Source organism: Schistocerca nitens, chromosome 2 (assembly GCF_023898315.1).
Source record: "Schistocerca nitens isolate TAMUIC-IGC-003100 chromosome 2, iqSchNite1.1, whole genome shotgun sequence".
NCBI lineage: Eukaryota > Metazoa > Arthropoda > Insecta > Orthoptera > Acrididae > Schistocerca > Schistocerca nitens.
This window is the reverse complement of record NC_064615.1, coordinates 504,676,672-504,694,253: the sequence shown is the minus strand read 5'-3', so window position 1 is coordinate 504,694,253 and position 17,582 is coordinate 504,676,672. Positions and strand designations below refer to the sequence as shown.

General features: G+C 36.3%; 1 protein-coding gene across 2 annotated transcripts; it reads left to right on the top strand.

Annotated features, from left to right (window-relative positions):
• The first annotated feature begins 2,914 nt into the window (after positions 1-2,914).
• LOC126236476 (eukaryotic initiation factor 4A-I) lies at positions 2,915-16,153 on the top strand. Of its 2 annotated transcripts, XM_049945814.1 has the most exons (11): positions 2,915-2,976; positions 3,913-4,018; positions 4,170-4,317; positions 4,401-4,510; positions 4,677-4,842; positions 5,227-5,336; positions 5,411-5,519; positions 13,484-13,656; positions 14,648-14,817; positions 14,917-15,101; positions 16,077-16,153. In XM_049945814.1, the coding sequence occupies exons 1-10, from the start codon at positions 2,954-2,956 to the stop codon at positions 15,059-15,061; spliced, it is 1,260 nt and encodes a 419-aa protein (XP_049801771.1). In that variant the 5' UTR covers positions 2,915-2,953; the 3' UTR covers positions 15,062-15,101; positions 16,077-16,153. The 2 variants fall into 2 exon arrangements, with proteins under 2 accessions (XP_049801771.1, XP_049801770.1); XM_049945813.1 differs by having other exon boundaries at positions 14,917-16,153.
• The last annotated feature ends 1,429 nt before the right edge of the window (positions 16,154-17,582 follow it).

Below are 17,582 nucleotides of genomic sequence, written 5' to 3'. Positions count from 1 at the left end.
CATGTGGGAATATCCTATTGCAAAATACAACTCTCCAAGTTTCATATTTTCTGTTGTACCACTCAAAGAATCGTATGATCTTCACACTAATGTGAGAAGCATTCCTAACAATGTGCCAAATTGTGTAGTTATGGTTGTAGTCTAAACTATTTGTGATAATATGAGCAGATATTTCACTATCTTAGAAGCATGGTAGTTTAGAAGGATTGTATTACTGGTATTTTTCTTTAATTACCTTAATACAAAACAAACTAAATATTCTACCAAAAACTCAACAGCTTTTTTCATTAAAATCATGATAGGCACCCTTTTGAACCTAAATAAATGTTGGACATATTGATAACTGTTCTTGTAACTATTAATAGTGACATTTAATTATGACCATTTGTCATGTATCATTTTATGTTTTACGCAGACAATACTGTTAGTGTACGAAAGACCAGTCTTCCACCACAGTGATTTTTCTCTGCTCCTGACGACATCCTATAGTTCGCTGTACTGCATATTGTTTGCTAGAGTTTATCAGCTTACTGCCAGTATGAGGACAAAGAAGATATTAAAACTCAAATAGAGGTTAGGATAAAGAGTAAGAAATAATTTCATTCTACTTTGGAGTATAACCTTCTTTTTGAAGCTTTTTAAGTCTCAACTTAAAATCGGCCTCCTTTTTACTTAAAAGTTCGAGCTGAGGCTAAGTTCTCATTTTGTTTGTTACTATATTAATATTCTTTGAGTATACTAACACAGGAACTTTAACATCAAATAAAGTAGGCCTGCTAACTGCTGACATAAAAATAAATCAGAAAGCATAATCAGGAAATTAAAGATTCTCTCTTTAGCTGATATGAAATTGGGTCCAAGGAGTTCATTGCTTCAGTCTTACAACTAAGGGACTCTCATTTTGCAGGATTGTGGTTCAAATTCCCATCTGCCCAGCCAGAGTTATACCCACATTCTTCAAGTTTGTGGATAGTACATCTGTATAACTTAAACCCAAATTCTGGATCTATAATAGCACCATTCCTTCAATCCTCAACCAGCAGCAGGTTTGTGGGAGCATACAGTATACGGTTGAAACGATGAAAGTGCACTTATGTGAAGCACACAGGATCATGCTACGGATTGTAACAAATGTATAATTTGGTTATGTTCCCATTCTGAGAATCAGTGGCCTTCTAGAATGAATGAGAACTTCAGTGGAAAAACAGTACAGCGTATTTACTCTGAAGCTACCATGACAAAGTTGGGTGTTCATAAGGGAGTTTAGAGGGGATGAGAGGCAAAATGATGTCCAGGAGAACTCATATTGCTCATGTTGCATGCCACATTACACAATGGTTTTAATGTCAAAGGCTTTAAGAGAACCAATGTACTACATTTGGTGTCTCAAGAGGCTCACTGAACTGTAACTGTTGTTTCCTAACATAGTTAGGTTGGATGTCAGCAATCTAAGTATGTTAATATTTATTGGATTCTTACAAATAATCCTATATTAGTCAAGAATGCCTAATCACTAGGCCAGTAGGAGTGACACTGCCACTATGTGTAACAAGATTCACAGCCCAAAATATCTGTACATGCACAGCTCAATAAAAAATTTTGTCCCTAAATATATGCGATCATTGTAAACACTGTACAATAGCATTGCATCAGGTATTGTCCCTACATTAAGAGCACTTATCACAATTACTGGTCAAATTTACCACTGTCACCTAGCATAAGAGTAATATGCTTGGGTCAGAGCAGGCACAGCAACGATTAAACACAGCAATATTTCTATTATTAGATTTGGAGACAGCTAGCAGCTTTAGCCAAAACTAGTTATCAATCAGTTTTGCAATCTTGAATACTAAAGTAAATAAGAATCCAATGCCAAACATATGCACTTGTGTTTTACAGCAATTATCGCTTTAAACCATTAGGATTAACTTTAAAGGGCACAAGACAAAGCTGTTCTAACATACCACACAAGGACAACTTCGTCACATTTAAGGTGAATGATGTTATAATTAAATTAAATTAGGGTTATATCCACCTCCTAGAAGACAAGAGCTCTTGCAGTAATTATTTTAAACATATGGCTATGATAAGGAGACTGGAATTTAATTACACTAAGTATCATCAGCAGCAATACTGCTTCTGGGCACATCTGATGAGAACAAAATTGTGATAACATGCAAGTTACCTAATAATGATTTTGGTCTGTTCGTTTTATATTTGTTATAAAATATTTTATAAAAATAAAATTTTTATTCAAAAAATCATGCTGTCAAAATATGCTACAATGTTCATAAGAAACAATTCTTTAAAGATTCCAAACATCCAACCAAGGGCATTAGATACTAATAATCAGAAGATGATCTGAGAATAAATATCAGAACTCTGTTTTGCAAAGAATATGTCTATTACATTCTCTGTGAAAGTAACTACATGTTAAACGAAATTGTATGTTTCTAAAGTGACCCTCAACACAAGAAAATTCTGCGGGCTTCAGTCCCTGAAACACTTGCGACGCAAACTGAAAACTGATAATGAAACCACATTCTGCGGCTGATAAGTAATTACTGGTTTGGACAACATAAATACATCATTTGTTGTGATGCTGTAAGTCTTATTGGCTCCAAGGTTTCTATAACCCAGCATTTAATTTCTCCCCCCTTGCTGCTCAAATTCGAAGCGCACAGAATTATGGGTATATACGCAACTTCCTGTATGATCACCTAATCGTCTTACGCAATATAAAAGTAGAGCTCGACAAAAAAATTTAAAATCAGTTTATTTTCCTCTATATGAAGTAGAGAGAGTTTATTTTTAAATTTTGGATATACTGCATTATCAATATCTTTGAAACTTTGAGTGTATACATTCGCGAACTTCGTACCCCTTTCGCGCATGAACACATTGGCGAAGTCACTAGAATTTCTCTTTCCGTCGCTCTAATCGTGAGTTGAACATGTCGTATGCAGCAGATAGAAGGTAAGTGATAGGTTTTTCGAAGCTGTATGGTAGATTCAGTTTAAAGGTTTATGTAAATGTTGTCTAGGGTACACTATTGGAAGCTCTAGATAATATTTTGTAAATTTGTTACATTGTAGTCTGCTGTGTGAACCGTATTGTCAAGGTTTCCAATGGTGTGGTGCGATTGCCAACATGGCGTTCAGGTATAATTTGACAATGAACGTGAATTACTCGCACGCTTTGGTTTGTAAGATGCTATGTTCAATAAAATAATGTTGATTTAGTGCTACTTGAACGTGGCGTTTTGAAGGGATGGTTAGTTTATCTACCAATAGCTAAAAAAGTTTGGCACGTTTTCGCACTCGCACTAAGTGACACAGGTTTTATTCGGTCTTGCGAAAAGAAGGTTTGAACTCAAGTACTCTTAATTTTGTGAGAATCAGTACATGTATGTTTGTGCTTGCGGGAACTGCTTATAAACTCTGCACTTTTGTGTTGAGCTATATGGCATTGTGAAAGGAAAATTTGCTGTTCGTAGAATTCAAACTGATGTCAGCATAGAACCATTCCTTTATTTTCCAGGGTACTACCGTTAAAAATAATTCTTAATGTAACTTGTGTTAATGTGGAGACCAGCTTATTGGCTATGAGCCTATTTAGCGCGCGCACACCAGCAGATCGTGACAGCAATGTGGGAGACTCGTGCTGGTGACAGTGTAGTCGAGGAAAGAGGATCACGCACATGCTAACGGAATCGTAGATAGCAGGAAAGAGAGTTATAATGCAAGAATGTTTTTAATTTGATTTGTAAATTTTTATGGTAGAGAAATATTGTACACATGCTTGCGCCGCCTCTTTGTGATAATGTTTGAGCATTTCCCGTACTGTAGTGGAACATTTTAACGAGGTTTTTGTTTGACAAATTTCACAGATAATTGTAATTTTTAATTTCAGAAATGACTGGCCTGCGGACGAGTCCAAAAATGGCCCAGAAAAGGACGCATATGAAGGACCTCCAGGAATGGAACCCGATGGCGTTATTGAGTCGAACTGGGAGCAGGTAAGTAATATGTAATAGCACTTTAACTCGGGGAAAAGCAGAGGAGCAACGCAAGCGTAAGAGCCGCGGAGTTTTGAAATTTCTTGAATTTTGTTTAGTCTTTGTAATACTATCCTTCTTTGGCTTGTGAAAGTATGAATTTGATCCTTAGGTGGTTGAGAACTTTGATGACATGAATTTGAAGGAAGAGTTATTGAGAGGCATTTATGCATATGGTTTTGAAAAACCATCCGCCATTCAGCAGCGAGCTATCATGCCTTGCATTAAAGGCCACGATGTCATTGCTCAGGCACAGTCAGGTAGGTTTAGTACTGGTCTGATTTAAGTCTTTTTAAATTGCACTCAGTGGAAGATGCAACTTTTCTTTCTTTTTACTGCCTAGGTACTGGAAAAACGGCAACCTTTTCAATATCAATCCTCCAGCTCATTGACACTTCACTTCGTGAGTGTCAAGCATTAATCTTAGCACCAACCCGAGAGTTGGCACAGCAGGTATCTTTTCCCAACTGATTAAAATTTGTCATAAATTGTCAGTATATCGTTATTGATTTAGTTCCTGAAATAGCAAAATTAAGTTGCAACATGCTATTTACTGAATTGTATAAATTTTTAAGTAAATAATTTGCTCTTTTAATGACTGAAGTTACTTCTGTTACAGATCCAGAAGGTTGTGATTGCATTAGGGGATTTTATGAATGCACAGTGTCATGCCTGTATTGGTGGGACAAATGTTCGTGAAGATATGAAGAAGCTGGAGATGGGTGTTCATGTTGTAGTTGGAACACCAGGCCGAGTAATGGACATGATTAACAGACGAGCCCTAAGTAAGTGTAACTTTAACGATGCAACAAGTTTGGTAATAGTGCATTTGTTTATGAAGTGTAAGGGCAGTCAATATAAGAATATCAAAATTGCATATTTTAGAAGCTGAAGGTGCCAAAGATTCACAATTTCATGTGAGAACACCTCTGTTCAAAAGCTATAGCTACTTTTACTTAGTAAAAAATACTGTTGATATGTATGTGCTACAGTACCAAAGTAAAAATCATGGCAAATTGTTGGCTGTGTATTTAAACTTTAGAGTTTATATATGTTAGACTGTAACTGTTTATAAGAATCAATTTGAATGATTTTCCTTGCCTTTGTGATGTAAAAGGAAATAAATTAACTATGACTTTGTCATTCTTTCACATGGCATTTTGTTTTAGGAACAAATAGCATTAAACTGTTCGTATTAGATGAGGCTGACGAAATGTTGTCCCGTGGTTTCAAGGATCAGATATACGATGTATTTAAGACTCTTAATCCAGAAATACAGGTAATATGCTTTCATCTTTGTTGGTAATGTGAAGTAGGGTAGACAAATTAATATTAATCTGGAACCCATTTCAGGTCATTTTGCTGTCAGCTACAATGCCTGCTGATGTACTTGAGGTGACAGGTTACTTCATGAGGAATCCTGTTCAGATTTTGGTGAAGAAAGAAGAGCTTACACTTGAAGGTAAGTTCATATGCTTCTGGATAACATCAATAAGTTCAGTTATGATAACCCTGACATGTTCTTCACATTCGCATTGGTGTGTCGAAATTTAAAATTACAGAGCAAGTGTCTCAAGTGAGGCTGTAGCTCTTTAATTTGAACAGTTGTTAATAACACTATTGTGAGAGTGCAAATTCTTTGTGGTGATGCTGAAATGCTTAGATGAGGGGAAATTAGCTACACACACACACACACACACACACACACACACACACACACACCTGTGGTTAAGGATGATCAAATTTGTGGAAAATAGTATGTAGATATCACACTTTGATGGTCTTAGATTCCCAAAGCTGCTTGTATATTATATATGTAAACTTCTAACAAGTCACTTTGGGTGATGAACTTCCAGAGAGCTGTGCAAATAGCATTCATAGTTGAAAATATAAGTTAATGTTATTGATAATGGATACTGGCTATTTGTTTGATAGGAAATGTACCTGGAAAAAATCTGGTAAATGACCAGTACATAAAATTCATCATTTACAAAATTTTAAGTTGAGGTAGTGATTACAGGATTGTTTCAAATGACTACTGGAATCAAATATGCAGTAAGTTACGTATTGTTTATATAGAAATCCAATATGGAATATGTGAAGAAGGCACTGAGTGTAATCATCATAATTATCTGAAGATGGGTGTAAGTCCAAAACTATGATTAACATAGTTTCTTGGGTCCAGTCCGGGACATTTTTAAAATTACTCAAGCCTTAGTTTACTGAAATATATTAAACGATTTCAAAAGTTTATCCTGTTACAGCTTAACATGAAGCAGACTTTCCTTTGTCCATTGCTAAATAGCAAGACAAAAATGATTTTTCAATTTCTCCTGGTGTACTTAATGTCAAAATAGTTCATGGATAAACTGCCACAGGTCAGTGTCAAACAGGCACAATATTTTGCCAAACAGCCATGTTGCCATCAGGTGCACTTATGGTGAAGTGGTCATTTGCCGAAATATTGTGCCTGTTGGACATTGACATAAAGCAGTTCACCTGTGAAATGTACAAAAAATGAATAGTTAAAATGATAAACTGTGTAGATTAGTGACTTTGCATGCAGAAAATATAAAACATTGCGTTTGTTACGTTGCCAAATGACAGTGAAAAATGGGATCGGGAGCCATGCTGCCCCATTTTCAGTGCTTGTTCAAGGATAGGCTGAGAGGGGCACAGCTGTAAAAGGGTGCTTAAAAACTTGATGCTGAACATATAGTTATAAAATTTTTAAAAATCCTCTCCAGTCTTAAAATTCTAACCACACACATTTTTGCAACCTCTAGACAGCACTACAAAACAGGACTGTCAGGGATTGAATGGCCTTCAGTTCTGACTGGTAATTGACTACTGAATTCTAACAATTGCACAATAATTATTCATTAAAAATTGGCTGCTATTAGTGTAAAGTAGTAATGTCACAAATTTCCCATCTCTACATTAGGATTGAGACATTGTTCACTGCAGTGCTGTAATTACTTGCATCTCATTCTTTAATCCATAATGAAATTACGTGAATTACTGTTCAGTTTTGTCTGTCTTTAGGAGGTAGAAGTACACAGGAATTTTATGCCATGTCTAGGAAACTGAGACATTTCTGCTTTTAAAGAGGCTGGAAAAGATTTATCCAGCCACTAACAGAAGGCCAAATGGTATGACACACTTTTAAATACTTGAGTTATGGTTTCCTCAAGTGTTGTTCAGGGATGCATTGACTGAATTGGGCAAGGCATATACCAACAGCTCATATCAATGTATAATATAAAGACATTTGCAGTTCTTTTAGTGCAGCAAAATAAATTAGAACAAATGTATGTTGTTTCATTAAAATGACCAGTAAGGGTTTGATGTAGAGGAAATGAAGATTGTTTTCTTTTTATGCACATTTTGAGAGAACTTATGTTTCATGGCCCAAAACTGGCAATCTTGCCTTTGAACCTACACCTATGTGATCATGTTGCCTTGCACTTGTCACTGTTTGGTGGCAGCAGCCAAATGTTCAGATGCAGCTACTGGGCTCACTGCTTTGGAGGTATTGCGGGAACATAGGGGTGTGTGAAACTTAAATATTATTCCTTTGACTGAAACTGTAACATTCTCTAATTTATCAGTCTGAAGAATGTATTGTATTAGAAATAACTGATCCCTTACACCCATTTTCAATAAGGTACACAATACTAATGTGTGCATACAAGCTACATTGTTAATGGGATTTGGGGTGTGGTAGAAGCTAGCAATTAATACACTTCCTGGCAGATTAAAACTATGTGCCGGACAGAGACTCGAACTCGGCACACAGTTTTAATCTGCCAGGAAGTTTCATATCAGCGCACACTCCGCTGCAGGGTGAAAATCTCATTCTAATACCATTACAGTTGCTACTAAATGCTGTTCAGTAAACTAAATTTTCTTGAAAACTTTCCATACATTTTTGTTTAAATTGGCTATGAAGCAAATAGGTTAGATGCCTACATATGAATGAATGTTGTTCAGTTTTGAGAATGTCATGAATAACAATGTAAAGGTAAGATGCATATGGAAATGAACAAGGTATGTGAACACCAGATGAAACAGCAGAAATCTGATATACTTAATACAAAGCCAGGAAACATTTAAAAACTCCCCATGTTTGTTGCATTTCAAAGCCAGTCCTTTATCAGTGTTAGTCCCCCAATTCTTCAAAATCATTAATGTGGTGGCACTGATTAGTGTAGCCAGATGTCAAAGATTGGTTTGGAAGCTATAGTGGAGTTAAACCAATGGGTTTTAATGTGGCATAACTTTAAGGCAGGTATATAACATGTGAGAATAGCACCTACACAAGAGATCATAAATTATTTACTGTATATTTCCCAATCTCTGTCCATTACAGCTCCCTCTAGTACCATGGAAGTTACACAGATGTCTTTAACACATACCCTATGATCTTGTTCCTCTTCTAGGCAATGTTTCCTCAATGTTCCTTTCTTCATTCAGGAGAACCTCACTTATCAGTCCACTCAATTTTCAGCATTCTTCCATAATAAATCATCTTGAACATTTTGCATCTCTCCTTTACCAGTTTTCCCACGGACTGCCAATCACTTAGATTAACGGTGTGTTGAGTTGTACATTTCTTCCTCAAATTAAGGTGTATCATTTGAAATCAGTAAACATATTGTAGCTAAAATTGCTATATTTGATGGGGCTAGTCTGCTTCTTGTCTGGTCCTGGATTCATCTGTTGTGTGTCATTTTACTTCCAAGGCTAGATGAGTCTTTTACTTTGTGTGTTAGAGGAGTCAAAATCTTGACTTATCTATAACCCTTTTCTGTTGCTCCTTGATACTTGTTCATTTACTTGTAATCCAGATTATCTGCTCAGTAGCTTCATCCTATGCAATAGATTTTGTAATTCTTTTATTATTACATAGAACAGCACTGTCACCAGTATTGGAAGGATTGCCCATGTAGTGTGCACAAACAAAGAAATATGGGGGGGGGGTGGGCAGTACCTAACTTGTAATTGTCATTTTAAGATTTCATGCTTCCACCCCTCTATTTATTCCTTTTGACAGCTGGTCTGCCCAAAACTTTTGGATCACAGTGTGTGTGCTGCCCCCCCCCCCCCCACACAAAAAAGACACACACACACACACACACACACACACACACACAATTGCTGTAATGGTCAACTGTGTTAGAAGTGTTCTGAAATGGAGTAGCCAATATGAAAATTGTAGTGATGCTCTAATTAGTAAAATTTTCTTACAAAATGGCTGCAGAAATTTGTTGGCACATGGAGTATTAAACTAATGGTGTATAGCTGACATGACACTGCTATGGAGATACAAAGTAGCAAGGGAAGTACATTATGCACATTTGTAGACCTGCTTTCCCATGTTTATTGTACACTTTATATTGGTGCACATGGAGACAGCTATACTGCTTCTGCGTTACTTGTATCAAACTTCAACAATATTTTATATAAAACTGTTTTTTGTACAAGAGCAGCATGAACAATGTCCCTGATCATTGTAGGACATAATGTGAGGAACCTGATTATCATGTAAAGGATTCTCTCTGTGGATGTTACATCCAAACCAAAGTAGTAAGACTCTGGTTAGATCATTCCATTGTTACAATGAAATCACATTAACTAGTGTTGTAAAATAAAGCTAAGTGTAATGGTTATGTTTTAACTTGATTTAATCCCCTTTCACATGGGCATTCAGATTGCCTGCCTCTGGAGTATCAGTTCAGTTGTGCAAATGGATTCGTGACTACCTGTATCAAAGATCAAAGTATGAAGTAAACGACAGAAAATTGAGCAACAGAGGTGGTATCCATTGTCCTCCAAAGAAGTGTGACAGGCCCTCTGCTGTTCCTAATATCTGCACGTGAGTAAGGAAAAGTAAGAGGTCTTGGTTACATGATACAGTAGTGTAAAGCCTGTCAAATCAACTAATACATAGGAATTACAATCATGAACAGTTTCAATTGGAATGGGCATGTTTAAAACGTTTTGGGGAGCACAAACCAGATTGTTTTATTGGCACAGAACAAAGATGCAACAGGTCTACTAAAGAGACTGCCTACACTAAACTTGTCTGACGCCTTGTAGAGTAATGCTGTGTGGTATAGGATCCTTACCAGATAGGAGTGACAGAGGATGTGGAAAAAGTTCAAAGTAGGGCAGCTTGCTTCATATTATTGCAAAATGGGGGAAAATGTCTGAGAAAACAAGTGAGTTGGTGGTGACAATCCTTAAAACAAAGGTGTTTAATTGTGAGATCTTTCACAAAATTTTAATCACCAACTTTCTTATCTGAATGTGAAAATACCGACAAAAAACCTAAGCACAAGGAGTTTTCTGAATACGGCAGAAATTGGTAGATTTGATGTATATGAGCAAACAAATGATTAAAATTTCAGAAAAAATTAGATGATTTATTCAACTGAACGTGCTTCACAAATTGATCAAGTCAATAATGTGTTGCTCTATCTTGGGACCCTTAATGTTAGCAGTTATTCAACTTGGCATTGATATGGCTGTTGAATGGATATTGTGCCAAATTCTGGCCATTTAGTGCATTAGATCACCAAAACCTAGGTGTTTGGATGGCTGCCCATAGTGCTCCAAATGTTCAGTTGGAAAGATCTGGCAATCTTGCTGGACAACATAGGGTTTGTTGAGCACGAAGACAAAGCAATAGAAACACTTGCCGTGTATGGGTAGGCATTAAGTTGCTGAAACGTTAGCCCAGGATGGCTTGCCATGAAGGGCGCCAAAACAGGGCATAGAATATTGTTGACACACTGCTGTGCTGCAAGGGTGCCATGGATGTTAATGAAAGGGATCTTACTATGGAAAGAAATGGCACCCCAGACTATCACTCCTTGTCGGGCTATATGGTGGGTGACAATCAGGCTGGTATCACAGCACTGTCTGGTGTGTCTAAATTTCTCCTCGCTGGTAATTGAACCTTAGCTCACTGGGACTTGTCACCTTGACAGTTCTACTCCACTCAATGACATGCTTTGGGTGGAGGTGCCCAGGTCAATAATGCAGTATCAACCTGTTTGTGTCCCCTATCGTGTGGCCCAACAACCAGAAGTGATAGTCTAGGGTGCCATGTCTTTTCCTCCTTTTATCTGCAGCACGCTTACAGCACAACGCTACCCGGTGATATTCTACGCCCAGTTTCGTTGCCCTTCATGGCAAGCCACCCTGGGTTTATATTTAAGCAAGATATGTCCACCCACCAGCACAGGGCAAGAGTTCCTACTGCTAGTCTACATGCTTGTCAAACTTACATTGTATAGCAAGATCACTGGATCTGTTCACGATTAAGAATGTTTGGAGCTTATGGGCAGGGCCTTCCAGCCAGCTCGGGTATTTGATTATTAGATGCACAAATTGGTCAGAACTTGTAATGATATCTCTCAGGACATTCAACAATCCTATCAATGTCAAGCCGAATAACTGCTTGCGTAAGGGCCAAAGGTGGACCAACATGTTATTCAATTTGTGAAGCACTTCCTTCTGTGAATAAATCATACAATTTTTCTAAAATTGTAATAGTTTGTTTTTCTGTAAATTTGCATCACTTCTACAGATCTGTCCCATTCAGATAATTCCTTCATGGTGTGTGTGTGTGTGTGTGTGTGTGTGTGTGTGTGTGTGTGTGTGTGTGTGTGTGTGTGTGTTTCGTCCCTAGTATACATAGGGCTAAATGATCAGGATAAAAGAAATTTAGCTCGTGCTAGGTGTTCATTTTTCCTATGTGGTATTAATGTGGATTAGTAGAGAAAGTGTCTGAAGATAGTTTGGAGAAGCCTTTGTGAAGCACTTCAGTGTGAATTGTATAGTAATGTTGTAGATGTGTGTCAGTGATTGTGCTGAGTGTAGTTATGAATTTCTGAAGATGAGTACTGAAGATTACAGGTGCAGAAACACCAGAATATTGACGTTAATGGGTGATGTCTTTGTTACAAGTAAACTCTTGTAATGTTTCTCACACAGTGTTGATTTTTGTGCTTCTGTGCACCTTTAATCTTTGTTGTTTGTTTTTGGTATGTTATATGTAGATTTCACTAAACTTTGTTTGTAGTCTAGGAGACAATAGTTCATGACTTTTTAGAATACTTTTTTAAGACAAGGAAAAAACCCTATGCTCTTTATAAATGAGAATATCATATATGAAATATTCTGTGCAAAGTCCCAAAATCATGTCGCTGTTGAAGGAGAAATTAACAATATATCGCATGTAGAAAATAAGACCCCCAAAGGATAAAAATGAAGGTGCTATATACCATGTGCTAAATATTTTGTGTGTAAATTTTGTGAAGCAAATAAGTTTCACAATAAAAAATGCTTGGGTTGGAAGTTCTTTTTTTTTTTTCCATGCTTGTGAGATTAACATGCCTCCATCTTCAGCAAAACAGTGTTCCTTTTTCTGTGTATCCAAACATGCCTTGATTTGTTGAACATGATTATTAGTCACTTTCTTTCAGCTCTGTGGTGTGGAAAAATTGTATAAAAGCTTAAGTATTTTGCTTTTATCATGAATAGAATTTATTAACATTTCTATTGCCTTAAGTGGATTGTGTATTCAGAGATAGATCCCTTGCAACCTCACTTCATTACAGGGCTTACGTATGTGACATTACGTTGAGTATCTGCATAATTTGGACAACCTCTACGATTGAGGTGGTGGTCCCTTAAGCCATCATTGACCCTTAGTGTAAAAGCGGCTTCAGGTGCAGTAAAGTATGTAGGGGCTAAGAATGACTTTATTTAGCACTGGAATAGTTGGTGTCTTTCTGAGCTTCCTTATGTTTATTTTTTCCTTCCTCTACATTCCGTAAATCACTTCGTTTGTTGAAATAAGTTCTATTGAAAGGTGTTCAAATTTCTTGCAACATTGCTTTCAAATTTTGATTGTACACTCACATCTTAATTGGGTTAATGTCCATGTATCTTCCCCACCCCACCCCCACCCTTCCCAACCTTTGCTGCCCTGCCTCTGAAATATTGATTTTATTGAGATTCATAGTGTAGAGAAGCCTGTGGTTTGAGCTGAAAATTGACAGTGTGGTAGAGATTTGTGTAGCTAATGAATGTGAACGACAAAGGATGTGATAACATACATAGAATGGCTTAATTTCTTAGTTAACACTGTATGTAGTGCACATATTGTTACAAAAAACTAAAACTGCAAGGTAAATTTAAATATGTTGTATTGAACAGTGAATAAAGTGTGTAGTATGAAAAATGTATGGGGGTAACTATGTAAGTCATGGCATTTATATGGACAGTGTGTGTGTTGCATTGTAAAATGAGCTGCTAGTGTTTTTTACTGACATTTAGTCAAAATATTAATTGCAATTGAGTTTGCAGTAAATTAAATGCTCATTCAGTTATTAAACATGCTTTTCTTTCCAGGTATCAAACAATTTTTCATAAATGTTGAACGTGAAGATTGGAAGCTGGACACATTGTGTGACTTGTATGATACTCTTAGCATCACACAAGCTGTCATATTTTGCAATACACGTCGTAAGGTGGATGCGCTCACCGAAAGTATGCATAAACGTGACTTCACAGTTTCAGCAATGGTGAGGATTAATCTTCAAATAAGTGTTATTGAATTTAATTGTTGGGTGTGTTTTTAGTGTTGAGGAAATGTTGTTTATTCTATTTGCATAAAGCTTTAGATGCTACATAAGGGTTTGTGGCAAATGACACAGGCATTTATAGTTTTTTACACTTTCCAGAATGAGATTTTCACTCTGCCCGCGAAAGGCAAAGGTCCCGAGTTCGAGTCTCGGTCGGGCACACAGTTTTAATCTGCCAGGAAGTTTTTACATTTTGTCTTCAAAAGCTTCTCAGCAATGTAAGAGTTCTGCATCTATAAAAACATCCTAAAGGCCCAACTCTCAAAGCTGTAGAAATCTTAATTCACATAAAGTTTTGTCGCTGGTCAGAATAAATGTGGAAAATGTTTCTCATGTATTGACAGTTTGCCAGTGAAGTTTGTTGTTAATAACAATGTAATACAAAGATGCACTTATGAAACTTGTTAAACTTTTGGGATTCTTTCATAGTGAATTAACATTTTGTGAACGATGTCTTAATTTCCTTTTAGACCATTCCACAAGTTATTGAACTTCAGTAATATAAAAAAGAAGTGTAGAAACAAATTTCAAAAGCAGAATGTATTATGAAAAGTTTCTTTAGAGTAATGTTAAAACATTTAGTGTGTGGTAATGTTATAGGGGTTCCATCGTTATAAATTTGGCTGTCCAAATTGTAGGAATTACTGATACAGCCATGCAGATAAAGTAGTCACAATTAATTTATTCATACATTAGGTTTGAAAGATTATTATTTTAATGAAATTGGTATGTCAGGTGCTGACTATATTACTCTTCTGTCAATTAGAATTGTATGGGTTCCAGTGTTGTGTTTATTGACTTGAGAAAGAAACCATATTAAGTATTTGTAGTTTGTTATAGTTTGCAAGACAGTCTTATGGGTGCCTTCATTATCATGTGGTGTTGTATTTATGTCAAATATGTGGAAGAAAAACTGTAAAATTTGTTACAGCACGGTGACATGGAGCAAAGAGAGAGGGATGTTATTATGAGACAGTTCCGAACCGGTTCAAGTAGAGTTCTAATTACTACAGACCTTCTTGCTCGTGGTATAGATGTACAACAGGTTTCGCTAGTTATAAACTATGATCTGCCATCTAATCGAGAAAACTACATACACAGGTAAGGAAACGACAAACTTCATTTGATTGTACAATACTTCTTGCCGCAATTGTTTAGGATGATTTGAAAGTTTAATAAAATTGGTTTCATCTTTTTTAGGATCGGTCGAGGTGGAAGGTTTGGCCGAAAAGGTGTAGCTATCAACTTTGTGACCCAAGATGACAGGCGTACGCTGGAGGACATTGAGAAATTCTACAACACGCATATTGATGAGATGCCTATGAATGTAGCAGACTTGATCTAAGTCTAGTGCTGTTCTGTATTGCCTCGAGTTTTCTGATGGTGTGAGTATCGAGGTTCTGGCCGCACCTATGGTTTCTGGACTGTCGTGATAGCGAATTATCGTACTTCGCTGGTCGGCTCTCGATGCACACTTTATTCTCCAGGCATCCACGCAGATTAGTGCTGTTCTTGGATCCTATCTGAGAGACTTGCATATGGGGTGTTGGGGGTTGGACTTCGCCATCCCTCCCCCCCATAAAGTGATTGTTTCTTTTGTCGGGGTGCTGAATTTGACAGCCCCTGATTGATTGACTGAATTTGGTGTCGTGTTTAAAAAAACTAACAGGCAGGTTATTTGTATGTTGATTAGTTAAACTCCTGTTTTGTGTTACTTTTTTTAGATATAAAATTGCCTTGTGACGGGTTCAGTTTGCGTTATCAGGCTCTCAGTGCATGAGAGAAAACTAATACTGAAAATAAGTCAGCTGACTGTATTTATATTGAACTTTGGACCTGACTGTGCTTCTGTTGCAGTTCCTCCTTCAACCATATCTATTTTTAGTGCTTTCCTGGGTAGAAAAGATGTCTTTGTATTCATATTCTGTAAAACATATTTCATCATACGTCAAATGGGTGAACGAAAACTTTTTAAAATCAGGCAAACAGTTTAACAATTACACAGTGAAAAAACTCAGAATGATGTCATTTTATTGCCGATTCCAAAATACACATTTAATTTGGTTTCATACTCTGGTATTTTGTTGTCTAGGAAGATGTTTGGTTGGATTTTGGAAAGGATATTTTAATCAAAAAAGATGCAGGAGACGATCTAATTTAATGCTTAGTTTCCAAGAAAATCATTTTTGTATAATCTTATTTAGTGCGCTAATAAAAATTATTAAATTACATTGTTTTGCTTGTTAATCAATTGAAACCCTGTTTGAACATGGATTGCTTTACTGCGTCAGTTGTTCAGATTTTTTGTGTTTTAAGGATAGGCAAGCTATTATATTCAAACTGCTTTTCTGTATTTACAGGCATTTTTGGCCAGTCCGCCAGTGAGAAGAAATTTTTGGAAATAAAGATCAAAATTTCCTAATTGAAGTCCAGCAAACAGTGGTTTTCTTATCGTTTGTATATTCCTAAAAATTCCTCTCCTTTGTGCCCTGAAAGTTTGTTTAATTGAAATTTTATATTTCAGTTTACAGTATTTTGTACCTCAGATTTTGCTAGATTTACTGGTTCTTATTTATTGAATTTTTAGCAGTTTATGAGCATGAACTTTGTAAATTTAGCAAAATATATTTTAAATAGATTGTTAATAAAGTTGTCAATTTTGTACTCAGAATTGATTTGGACCCAACACCATGTTTTTCTATTCTTGAACTATATTTCATAATGACTCATATCTGGCACTTTAATATACTATCATTACCATGTTTAATATGGTAGTTTTTAGACTTTCTGTATTAAATCTTAATGTGAAAATCTGGTGAAACAGCCTTTTTCGTTCATTGATTTCAATTTTGAGAGCATGTCTGACCCAGAGTATGGGTGAAAGGTTTCAGATCTCCCTTGATGACAGTGTATATTGTGGAATAATTTCCAGATGAGCAGCAAATGTTTTATTGCAGCGTTCCTGTAATAAAGATTGTTTATAAATGCTGAGGTTATCAGTAGAAATGCATTTTAAATGTGTGCCAGTTATTGCCACTTATTGTATAAGATTCTGTGACAAGCAAATCAATTTCTTTATAAATTCAATGTTCTGTGGTTAGTCGTTCATGTCTGGGAGCTCATAATGTATTTCCATCACACAAACAAAAAGGACAATGCTTGCTTGTCTTAAGATAAGTTGGCGAATCTAGATTTGAATCAATTGCCATTTGACACCTCTTTTCTTTGTAGCATTAGATCAACAGAAAAATCTTTGGTAGAGTAGGAAATGAGAACAAATTTTGTATCGTGTGTATACAATGGAGTTACTTTCTGTTTAAGTTGTGCATCATGAGTCTTAAAACTGACCTTCTGGTCCTTTGATTCTGCTGTGTACAGATTCTCAAAATTTTTGATTGTGTCTCCTAACCCAAACTGAGCAAACAATTTGGAAGGTACAATGTAGTTTTGTGCTGCTCAGTAGTACGGGGTAAACAGAAGAAAACTTTTCGTGTATCAGCTTTTTACATACGTCATACCTTGATTATAACTTCAGAAAATTTTAAAGTTGAATGATATGCAGGAAGTATATGATGGTGAAAATGTTAAGTATTTTTTTTACACACAGGCTAAAATTTCCTGACACACTGTGCAAACAATGTTTTCCAAAATTCTCATAGAAGTTTTGAATTGCTGTTAAATATATCTGAAGTGATGGGACATAAATTTTGTTGAAAGGGCAGAGACAATGAGAAAGCATGCAAAAGAAGTTTTGAATTATAGCCAACACATTATTGGTCGATCTGTGTATGTTGTTGATAGTCTGATTAGCAAGTTCAGTTGGGAAGAATGTAGTGTTTTGGAAATTGATATGTAGATGATGGAAA

Excerpts from the sequence above, each read along its gene's own strand:
- LOC126236476 (XM_049945814.1), top strand. The coding sequence starts at position 2,954 with ATGTCGTATGCAGCAGATAGAAG. Across the intron at positions 4,019-4,169 it reads TTGAGTCGAACTGGGAGCAG|GTGGTTGAGAACTTTGATGA; the intron begins GTAAGTAATATG and ends TTTGATCCTTAG. Across the intron at positions 4,511-4,676 it reads CCCGAGAGTTGGCACAGCAG|ATCCAGAAGGTTGTGATTGC; the intron begins GTATCTTTTCCC and ends CTTCTGTTACAG.